This window comes from Myxocyprinus asiaticus, chromosome 1, assembly GCF_019703515.2.
Source record: "Myxocyprinus asiaticus isolate MX2 ecotype Aquarium Trade chromosome 1, UBuf_Myxa_2, whole genome shotgun sequence".
Classification (NCBI taxonomy): Eukaryota; Metazoa; Chordata; class Actinopteri; order Cypriniformes; family Catostomidae; genus Myxocyprinus; species Myxocyprinus asiaticus.
The window spans coordinates 17433924-17446241 of NC_059344.1; the positions used below are offsets into that span (position 1 = coordinate 17433924).

General features: G+C 37.1%; 1 protein-coding gene across 3 annotated transcripts in view; it reads left to right on the forward strand.

Moving 5' to 3' along the window:
- Positions 1–2069: 2069 nt before the first annotated feature.
- The window catches only part of LOC127451127 (circularly permutated Ras protein 1-like), a 28383-nt gene continuing 18134 nt past the window's right edge, over positions 2070–12318 (forward strand). The window contains exons 1-7 of one of the 3 annotated variants that reach the window (XM_051715614.1): positions 2070–2170; positions 2745–2831; positions 5310–5402; positions 9549–9641; positions 9841–9927; positions 10343–10440; positions 10538–10738. In XM_051715614.1, coding sequence (XP_051571574.1) covers positions 2750–2831; positions 5310–5402; positions 9549–9641; positions 9841–9927; positions 10343–10440; positions 10538–10738 — 654 coding nt within the window. In that variant the 5' untranslated portion in view covers positions 2070–2170; positions 2745–2749. The remainder of the gene's footprint in view (positions 2171–2744; positions 2832–5309; positions 5403–9548; positions 9642–9840; positions 9928–10342; positions 10441–10537; positions 10739–12318) is intronic. The other 2 variants (XM_051715696.1, XM_051715777.1) reach the window with 2 other exon arrangements.

Here is a 12318-nt window from a genome sequence, read left to right on the forward strand (position 1 = left end):
CTATATTACAAGCAGCAGTGAAGGTACTCCATCTGTCTGTTTTTGCTTTTACTCTGTTTTCTGGATTTCTGAATTTATTATATTAGCCTTTTGGATTCTCTGTTACAGAAAGCAGATTTGGGAGCAGAATCTACCCACAACCTCACTGCAAGGGCTGGACGTGCCAGTTACATTGCATTCTGAAGGCAGTGCTCAATGCTTTGAAGGGCGAGAGCTAGAGAAGCACACCACCAATATGCATTTTCTTAGGGAACAATGAAAAGACAACAACTGAATCAAGGATAAATGATAGCTGATTGTAGGGCTTGATACTATTGGTTAGTATAGATTTAAATTCAACATGAAACTGCATTCCCGACCCAGTTTACTGCCCTAGTCTGACATGTTTCCAAGTGAAACAGGATAGTGATGGGAAATAAATGTAGGGTGGGACTTGATTTTATCCATCAGAAATTGATTAGATTGTGAAAAGTGGTCTTTACTGTATATGACAGGTGGTTGGAAGGGAGGGGCTGAAAAATAAGAGGACTTGGTGATGTCAGCCAAAAAGGAAATTGATTTCAAAGGCAGAGCAAGTTATAACATTTTATTAGGGCTGTCAATCAATTACCTTTTTAAATCGAAGCAATTACATGATGTGCCGATTAATTTATCAAATTAATCGCATATCAATATTTACTGCGAAAGGCCCCCAAATATAGGTAATTTAGAATATAATATAATTAGAAATATAATATTATAATTCAGACAGTTCAAATACATTCCATCATATATATTGTGGTAACAGACAAGTAAAGAATACAGACAAATTAAAAAAAGTGGCTTTAAAGGGGTCATGAACTTATACATATAAATGATGCGATCCAAAGTGCATTTGAACAGCGGTGAAACACTTTCTTATGATGTGTTACATTCATACGAGCAGACAGAGAAGTAAGTTTGAAGTAAGTTTGTAGCAGAAGAAATAGAAATAAACCTTGTGTAAATTGTCAGCTTTACGCTAAGCTAAAATGCTATTTCTAGCCATTTTACATGCACGTTACCAGACACGATCATATTTATTTATCAAGAAAATTCACATTGGATCATAATTTCTTTTTTCTAGTAAGACCTTTGATATTAGGGCAAAAATCTTATTTTTGATAATAATTTTTGTATTGTTTTCCTGTAAAAATATCTAAAAATCCTTAAAACTAGATCAATTTGATTTATCTTGTTTAAGAAACAACACTGCATAAGATATTTAGGTTTTTCAGAGAATGTATTTTTAACATGTGTATTTTGTCTTACTGTACTGGCAGAGTTTTTATAGTCAAAACAAGTGAAAAAATCTACCAGTGCTGAAGAAGTAATCCAAAGTATTTAGAATATGTTACTGATCTTGAGTAATCTAACAGAATATGTTACAAATTACATTTACAGCATGTATTCTGTAATCTGTAGTGGAAGATATTTAAAAAGTAACCCTCCCAATCCTGTATATATGCTTTTGCAGGGTCTCACTTTGGTTGTGCCTCGTCTCACTAGTTTTCAGCACCTCTAGTCCTAAGTGCTGTATTTAAGATGATGTGCCAAGTTAAACCTAGTTTGAAACTTTGAAAAGTGTGTCAATTACATACCGTTAATAGAATTATTACAAACACTGCATGCTAACATTGCACACCAGTATTATAGTTACCCACATGCTCAAATGCATCCACACAAGAAACTTGACAATCCACATTGTGCCCCGGTTAATGTTTATCTTTTTGAAGTAAATGTGCTGAGCTTCTATTTATAATACAAAGAGTGTGACAATAGAGACTTGCAGTGCTTCTAATGATTAAATGGTTAAGCTATAATACTATATCTATCTATATAAAGGTAAGCCTGACATCTGAGTCAAAGTCCATGTTATATGAAAGAGGACAAGGAAAAACAAGGGAGAGTCCGAATTAGGAAATCTTTACAAAATAATGACACTTAACCACATTGAATCTGTACATCTTGTTTCGTTTCACTCTTTCTGTTTTGACTTTTTTTTTTTTTTCCTTTCATGTAACCACAGTTTCCTCACTTCCTTTATTGCAGTTAAACATGCACAGTAGGTGTGTGAAGAGTAGTACCGTAATGTTGTCGGGTTTCTAGCAAGCTGAATGGCAGACACATCACTTTGAGCTACTATCAACAGGTACATTCTTAAAAATATTATACTTTAAAATATTGGCTTTATATTTCTCATTATATTTTTAGATTCACTTAATGCCTGAGTTATGCTGACATCATATTTGTGGTTTCTGCTAAATCTGCTAGAAAAGGAGAGAAGAGAAGAGAAAGGAGAACCATACTGATGGATGTAATTATCAAATAAAGCACATGCCAGTTTCAGTTCAGTGATTTGTCTGAGCATTTTCTAGATCAGATTGTTTCACAAGGAAACTAAATAACTGAATAGGCTTATTCAGGTTATTCACAGTAGAACTGCCATCCTCAAAGCTCACAAGATCAAAGTCAGAGAGAACCATTTCAGCAGGAAATAATAGTCTTAGAAAAAAATTAACTAGAGTCCTGCCTAAATTACATAGAAACGCACAGTATTATCTGCTATAATCTATGTACAAAAGAAAACCAGGAAAGAGTTAATAGTTTTCCGTAACACATGCTGAAGTCTGTGGGCATCACAATCTATTTTAATCTGACTTGTAGAGAATAGAGCTTGATTTTGTGCTGATTTTGTCGTTACCTTCTCTTTTTCTTTCACTCAGAAGAGATGGAGTTTGCATGCAGTCATGTTGTGTGTAACTGGAGGTCTGAAAACTTAACAGAAGATGAAGCTAAAGTCTCAAATCAAGGTTAGTTACAAGCTGTAAATCTATTAATGAAAACAGAGACCTCAACATTTAATATTACATGGAATATTATGCCGACAAGAGATGTAAGGCAAGAAGAAGAATTGAGAATTGTTGACAAACTAAAAATTAAATGGAGACCGAGGCTTTGAGTTGTTACACGGGGAAGATGTCACGAGGGCTGTATCTCGGTAATCATAAGGTTTTGAGTCAATAGTCCATTTACACAAGGAATTGTTTTCACTAACAGTGGTTTTGTGTGCTAGTTTCAAACAGTGTTGGATAGTCCTGGACTACATCTAATCTGGGTTCATGTAATCAGACCACAAAAATCGAGTACTTGTTATGAGAGTACAGTTTTAAATACACATAATCAGATTACAGTTACTTCTAACTGATTACATATTGATCAACATGATCACAGGAAATCAGCATTACATTTTTTTTGCCATCTCATCCCTTTTGATCATCGGCTATACTTTTGCTCAGAAGTAAGTGTAAGAACACTGCTTTGAACTCAGTATTGTTAGGGTTAAAAGCCCCTGCATACTTCCTACGTAATCAAAGTATGAACGGGTGCAATGTCATTTCGAACAAAATCTGTGCCAAAACAAAGGTGTTTTTGAGTTTCTTTCGTGGTTCGTAACATCTCGCCAAGGCGAACCTTTAGGAAAACTTCTTACCGCCTGCCAAACGCCTTCTACTGCCATTGGTCCACATCAACAACGGTAGATGTGACCTGGAGCTCAGTCAACATGAACACGCTGGCGTACAGTTATTAACAAGCTGGTGTAAATGTATCTACATCTTCCAAGACCATTCCAAGGCCGTGTCATGCTTTTGTTGTTGTTGTTGTTTAATTAGTCTACAAAAGGATTCAAATCTATTCAAATACTCTTAACTGTTTCATCATGTGCCGTCTGGAGCCAAAAAACTTTCACATATCATCAACCTTTTGTCTGTATTCTACCCATTTACACTTTTTGTTATACACCCATCTTTGCAGTAGTATCGGTGTCATCATAAATTACAATAACAGAGTGTAACTGGAGCATATTATTGCCGTGTATAGCGTGTTAGTGCATTAACACCATGAATGCAAAAGGTACACATGACAAATGACACATTATCTACTGAATATATATTACTTTAAATCATCATAGAGTGTTTAAAACAGCTTCTTTTACTGATCTTGTGTGAATGCTGTTCTTAGAATGAGGCATGAAGTCATTGATTATGCATTTTAATGTCACACTCATTAAGGTTTTAGGCTACATGTAGTCTTGAGCATCCTCATATTTAAATAATCCTCTATACGCCTCCCGCAACGGTGTGGCCAGAGTCTGAATGTTTGCAAACAGTATGTCGTTGCTCAGCTGTTTCCAACTTCTTTTTACCTCTGAACGACGAACTTGGCCTTAAGTGTGCTGGGGCCTTTTAGGGTTTAGGTTTGGAGTAGGAGTATATTATTTTAATTACTATAATGTTTCCAAAAATCTGACATGCTGTGCCATTCATGTGACATCAAAGTAAAAGAATGCCATTTTGGTCTCGCTACTTTTGCACATTTTAGGCCAATTCGATTTGATTCCTGAAAAAGTAGGGAGGGGGAACAGACAGACATGATCCGAGCCAGAGAGCACTGACTGCTTACACTGAAGATGGAGCTGTCTCATTCGACATTTGACCACATACAGAAATAGCTAGTTTACCATTGTTTAATTAAAGATTTTAATTTAAAAAAAATAAAAAACGTGCTGTAAAAACACTTTATGTGAGCCTCTTTGTATTGTTGATTATAGTGTAGAGTAGTTTAAGGAAAATGTTCCTCTTTGCTCTGTTTTTTTCATAGTACTATGCATTGTACTATATTCATAGATCTATATTAGATCAAAAGTAATACAGAAGTAATCATATGATATTACCTAAAAAGGGCCATTACTGATTGCTATTTAAATTGTGTAATTTGTAATCAGTGCCAGATTACAAAGCAGAAGTAATATACCCAACACCGTACCTTGGTACCAAGTACCTTATGGAAAAACTAGTCTTCAATTAGGATCATTTAAATGTTAGATTTTAATTAAAAGGTTTAACTAACTGTGTTTACCGGACAATATTTTTTTTCATAAATGTTAGGTTGTCATGTGTTTCACATGTACATTTTATATTATCTTTTAGATATTTGCTGCTGTTTCATAAATATTTTTGTACACCATAATCATTTTACTGTTTACATTTTGCTAAAAAAAGGCCATTATATAGCTTATAATAAGCTATTAATGGCAGGTTTCCATTGTGATCACTTAGCCCATATAGTGTGACAGCATACGCTGCTATTGTGGTATTATTATATTACATGGCTTATACTATATCTGGAGATCATTTTAATTGTTTATTGTTAATATGGTTAAGCCTCTGACCCTCTTATAACATTAATGTATTTCCAAGTAGCCAATCTGTAATTCTCATGCTTTATAGGTTCCACCTCCAGTCTGTCCTGTGGTCTGTCCAGAGCTCAGTCTGTTTCAGAGCATCCTTACGACAACCGCGTTACCATCGTTCAGAAACCAAGTGAGTTGATGACGTTGTGTTTTTCACCTTAGCTCTAATTTTTGAACATTGTTCCGGCCGATTGATGTGGCTTGTATTCTCTCCGTACACGTGAGCTTGCATGGTGAATGTTTGTTATTATACCAACTGTTTTGTTATTGTTCTGGATGAAGAACTACAGAAATTACAGATTTGTTCCATTAAAAAGACTTGACAGTTAAAAAGTTGAGTGGAACCATTCATCCAGTTTAAAAGTGCACAAGTGCTGTTACAAAGAAATCTTTCTTTCTTTCTTTGAAAAAAATATTCACATCCTTTTGTAGGTGTGAAAAACTGATGACGACGGAAACTTAATGACTGGTTGATCATAGATCGGAAAAAAACTACCTGCTACACACACACACACACACACACACACACACATACATATGTGTGAGTGTACTAAAGTGTGTACAGTGCATCCGGAAAGTATTCACAGCGCTTCACTTTTTCCACATTTTGTTGTGTTACAGCCTTATTCCAAAATGGATTAAATTCATTATTTTCCTCAAAATTCTACAAACAATACCCCATAATGACAACGTGAAAGAAGTTTGTTTGAAATATTTGCAAATTTATTTAAAAAAAAATTTAAAAAACGAGAAAAAAAAAAAAAAAAAAAAATCACATGTACATAAGTATTCACAGCCTTTGCTCAATACTTTGTCGAAGCACCTTTGGCACCAATTACAGCCTCAAGTCTTTTTGAGTATGATGCTACAAGCTTGGCACACCTATTTTTGGGCAGTTTCTCCCATTCTTCTTTGCAGGACATCTCAAGCTCCATCAGGTTGGATGGGGAGCATCGGTGCACAGCCATTTTCAGATCTCTCCAGAGATGTTCAATCGGGTTCAAGTCTGGGCTCTGGCTGGGCCACTCAAGGACATTCACAGAGTTGTCCCGGAGCCACTCCTTTGTTATCTTGGCTGTGTGCTTAGGGTTATTGTCCTGTTGGAAGATGAACCTTCACCCCAGTCTGAGGTCCAGAGCGCTCTGGAGCAGGTTTTCATCAAGGATGTCTCTGTACATTGCTGCATTAATCTTTCCCTCGATCCTGACTAGTCTCCCAGTTCCTGCCACTGAAAAACATCCCCACAGCATGATGCTGCCACCACCATGCTTCACTGTAGGGATGGTATTGTCCAGGTGATAAGCGGTGCCTGGTTTTCTCCAGACATAACACTTGCCATTCAGGCCAAAGAGTTCAATCTTTGTTTCTCATGGTCTGAGAGTCCTTCAGGTGCCTTTTGGCAAACTCCAGGCGGGCTGTCATGTGCCTTTTACTGAGGAGTGGCTTCCGTTTGGCCACTCTACCATACAGGCCTGATTGGTGGAGTGCTGCAGAGATGGTTGTTCTTCTGGAGGTTCTCCTCTCTCCACAGAGAAATGCTGGAGCTCTGCCAGAGTGACCTTCGGGTTCTTGGTCACCTCCCTGGCTAAGGCCCTTCTCCCCCCGATTGCTCAGTTTGGCCAGGTGGCCAGCTCTAGGAAGAGTCCTGGTGGTTCCAGACTTCTTCCATTTACGGATGATGGAGGCCATTGTGCTCATTGGGACCTTCAATGCTGCAGAAATTTTTCTGTACACTTCCCCAGATCTGTGCCTCGATACAATCCTGCCTCGGAGGTCTACAGACAATTCCTTGGACTTCATGGCTTGGTTTGTGCTCTGACATGCACTGTTAACTGTGGCACCTTATATAGACAGGTGTGTGCCTTTCCAAATCATGTCCAATCAACTGAATTTACCACAGGTGGACTCCAATCAAGTTGTAGAAACATCTCAAGGATGATCAGTGGAAACAGGATGCACCTGAGCTCAATTTTGAGTGTCATGGCAAAGGCTGTGAATACTTATGTACATGTGATTTTTGTTTTGTTTTTTATTTTTAATAAATTTGCAAAGATTTCAAACAAACTTCTTTCACATTGTCATTATGGGGTATTGTTTGTAGAATTTTGAGGAAAATAATGAATTTAATCCATTTTGGAATAAGACTGTAACATAACAAAATGTGGAAAAAGTGAAGCGCTGTGAATACTTTCCGGATGCACTGTATATATACAGTATATATATATATATATATATATATATATATATATATATATATATATATATATATATATATACATACATATATATATATACTGGCGGCCAAAAGTTTGGAATAATGTACAGATTTTGCACTTATGGAAAGAAATCGGTACTTTTATTCACCAAAGTGGCATTCAACTGATCACAATGTATAGTCAGTACATTAATAATGTGAAAAATTACTATTACAATTTGAAAAAAATATTCATAACTTCTTAAACTCCATGTGCAGCAATGACAGCTTTGCAGATCCTTGGCATTCTAGCTGTCAGTTTGTCCAGATACTCAGGTGACATTTCACCCCACGTTTCCTGTCTTATCGGGCACTTCTCACGCACTTTACAGTCTAGCTGATCTCACAAAAGCTCAATGGGTTTAAGATCCATAACACTCTTTTCCAATTATCTGTTGTCAAATGTCTGTGTTTCTTTGCCCACTCTAATTTTTTCTTTTTGTTTTTCTGTTTCAAAAGTGGCTTTTTCTTTGCAATTTTTCCCATAAGGCCTGCACCCCTGAGTCTTCTCTTTACTGTTGTACATGAAACTGGTGTTGAGCGGGTAGAATTCAATGAAGCTGTCAGCTGAGGACATGTGAGGCATCTATTTCTCAAACTAGAGACTCTGATGTACTTATCCTCTTGTTTAGTTGTACATCTGGCCTTCCACATCTCTTTCTGTCCTTGTTAGAGACAGTTGTCCTTTGTCTTTGAAGACTGTAGTGTACACCTTTGTATGAAATCTTCAGCTTTTTGGGCAATTTTAAGCATTGTATAGCCTTCATTCCTCAAAACAATGATTGACTGACAAGTTTCTAGAGAAAGCTGTTTCTTTTTGCCATTTTTGACCTAATATTGACCTTAAGACATGCCAGTCTATTGCATACTGTGGCAACTCAAAAACAAACACAAATACAATGTTAAGCTTCATTTAATGAACCAAATAGCTTTCAGCTGTGTTTGATATAATGGCGAGTGATTTTCTAGTACCAAATTAGCAATTTAGCATGATTACTCAAGGATAAGGTGTTGGAGTGATGGCTGCTGGAAATGGGGTCTGTCTAGATTTGATCAAAAATTACTTTTCACAAAAAGTGATGGTGCTGTTTTTTTACATCAGTAATGTCCTGACTATACTTTGTGATCAGCTGAATGTCACTTTGGTGAATTAAAGTACCAATTTCCTTCCGAAACAGCAAAATCTGTACATTATTGCAAACTTTTGGCAACCAGTGTATATTCAACCGATCAACCACAAAATTAAAACCACCTGCCTAATATTGTGTATGTCCCCCTCGTGCTGCCAAAACAGCGCCAACCAGAACAAGAATAGCATTTTGAGATGATATTCTTCTCACCACAATTGTACAGAGCGGTTATCTGAATAACCGTAGACTTTGTCAGTTCGGACCAGTCTGGCCATTCTCTGTTGACCTCTCTCATCAACAAGACTTATCCGTCTGCAGAACTGCCGCTCACTGGATGTTTTTTTGTTTTTGGCACCATTCTGAGTAAATTCTAGAGACTGTTGTGTGTGAAAATCTCAGGAGATCAGCAGTTTCACTAAAAGAACTTTGTCTAATTATATCTATTGTTTTCCAGTTTGATAAATAACAGAGTATTTGGACACTTTCTGGTTGTCAAATAGAAGATACACCCATGGTTACTCTGGATTCCTTTGTGATTTTGTGGGGTACTGACCTCATACATCCACTAAAAATCACTGTGGGACCTTCAAAAGCTCTAATCTAAACCCTACAGAATCATATAGGATGCAACAGAAAACAAAATGTCTGATTGTTGATGCTCTAGTTTGCATAAGCAGAAATCTTTGGTGGCTAAAACCTGAAGAAAACTAACCACAGCTCTTATATTGAAGCTAGTTGATTCTATGCCCAAACATTGCCTAGAATTCCTGCAGAACATTTTAACTTTGACCTTTTACTGAAGCCACTGTCAAGTGCCCTAACACTTTTTGGGGCCACTGTATATTTGATATATATACTGTATAATTAGGTATACGTTTCCATTTTTTTACAGCTCCGTCACTGGTTCCACCTCCTGTACCGCCACGTAACATACAGCAGAAACACACACACTCTAGCTCTCACCCTCCACCCCTGCCACCAAGAGGTGTGAACACATTCACACATCCTTACTTCATATACACACAAATATATTCACACAAATTATTCCATTATGCATACACTGAATCGTTATTACCACAAACAACCACAAATTACTTAAATTTATTGGTTTAATAAGTTCATTTATTTGGTTTTGCTGGCTAAATAACATGTTTTCGCTCTCTTTCTCTCTCTATCTCTCTCAGGTCTGGAGAACAATGGAGAAGCTCGACTTAAAGCTAATGTTAATGTAGTGTCACTGAAAGTGGGAAGCCTTGTAGAGATTAGTAAAGGTGTGCTTAACTGTCTGCAGTCAACATGAAATGACATTTGCTACCTGTTTTACTTTTGCAATCTGTATTTCTGAAATGGAATATTCAACAAATAAAATAGGGTGGGACTTAATTTTATCCATCAGGAATTGATTTGATCGTGAAAGCGGGTGTCATATACCAAAATGGGTTGAAAAATAAGAGGGATAGGTAACGTCAGCCAAAAAGTCATTTCAGATGCAAAGCACGTTATTACATTTTGATTAAAGATTTCTCCCTGTGGAATAGCATGCCCTGATGGTACGTACATAATAAACCCTGGAAAATGCAATAAGAAAGTAAAAAGGATCCATTTTGATTCCATGTTGACTTTTAAGTATTACAAATTCTCAGCTATCTATTCTAACTTTGACCAGCTCACTCTCTATTTCCTTAGCGTCTGCTATACAGAGCACCCAGAAACCAGTACAGTGTGATAAATGCAATGCAATCATGTCCTCTACAAGCAACCCAGAGACACAACAAAACACAATAGTGAGTTAGCAATAGTTGCAAAACCAAGTTTCACTGAAATTTGTGTTACACAAAATACACATTGTTCAAAATGCTCCCTGTCCCTTTTTCCTTCTAGATGTGGAGCTGTGAGTTTTGTGGTAAGGTGAATGTCTATTCCCTGTCTGCACTGAAGGGGGGCCGGTTTCCCTTGCGGCCTCCTCCAGGCAGGGATATACTGTACATGGAGGATGACGAGGATACGGAGTATGAGAATCTAGATGACATGCTCATTGTCTTCTGCGTGGATATTTCCGGAAGTATGAGTGTCACATCTGAGGTGGCGATCAGTTTTCTGTTTTATTGACATCTTTTATTCCCCCACCCCACCCCACAGAGCTCTCACTGGATCTCATTCACTAATAATGCCTCTAAGATGTTCTTACTTATCAGTACAGAAAAAGTTCTCATGAAAATAATTTGCTGTATACACAACATTCGATGTCGATGAATTTGGGTTATTTTAAATGGAGTGCACGTTCGCAGATATTAACTGGCATAATACACACCCAAACCACAATATAAAACATGTTTATATAAGGGCTTTCTGCACAGTGCTCTCTAAAGTATGCCATTTTAAAAACACCTTTTATATAGGCCTAGACTACACATTGTAGTATTATAGTATTTGAAACCTCTTATTAGCCTGCTGTGCAGGCAACATTTTTATGCAGAACCTTTCCCAGATCGAGTTATAACCATTGTTGGGTGTATTCTGATAACAAAGTAATTAGTTACAGTAATCTAATTACATCTTATTTTTTAGTCAAAAAGTAGCTTAATATGTTGCATTTTACATTCTTGTAATCAGATTACAGTTACTGACTTTCAATGAAGTTATTTACTTTTAAGTACTTTACTTCGGTTACACACAGGGCTGGAAATGGGTGTCGGACTGATTCCAGGAAGTGAATTTTGAGGGGACAAAGTTCCGGTTCAAACTGGTGAATTTTTTTTAGGGGAATGTAGAGGATTACTATCTTTTATCCACCCAATAGCCTACGAAAGCTAAGTGAAAATGAGTTCTTTACATAAATGTAGCAGGATCTTCTGTATCTGTGGTTGCGCAATGTTGACTTTGGTAAATGGCCGGAATAATTGCATTATTCAGAATAATTTCAGAATGCGTCCTTTTCCTCAAAGCATCTCAGACCGAGAAGTTACATCAGGTATCTTATTGGATGCACAGAAATTTCAGCCGAAAATCTGGACAGACTCCGTTATTTTAACAGATCCAATAACAGAAACTTTGACCTGGATAAAGCGGTGTGTACATACAGTATGTGAAATTATCCAGACTTAATCGGATTTAATATAAATGCTGTATGATAATGACGTGCCGAAAAAGAGCTTGCGAATACCGTTGATGAGACACGTATTGAGTGAAAACCATATCATAACCTCCCAAACATGCATGCAATCAGGGCCAGTCCTGTGATGCAATCTTTGTTGTGGCACTTGTATGTTAAGGGGGGGCTGCCCCTTGATCATTTTGCTATCAGTCAGGGTGGGGGTATCAGAAGTTTCTGGGGGGAGCTCGAGGCAAATTTAGGGGGGTAATCCCAAAACCCAAAATCGACCACATTTCGAAGGCCACCGGGATTCTGCTATTTTTTTGTTGTTGTTGTTGTTTTGTTTGTTTGTTTGTCTTTTTGCATTACTGTGGTTTGAGTTGTAGTTGGAATTTTATCCTAAATTTAGAAAGAAGTTTAAGTGTAAACTTATTGTTGGATCATGATGTTTGCGTGAAAAGGTACGCACACAGGTTTTACGCACAAATATGTGTGTACATACTGAATGAGACCTATTATGTTTGCATTACCCTCAATTGATATGTTGCCGTTCTTTTCTCTCTCTTTG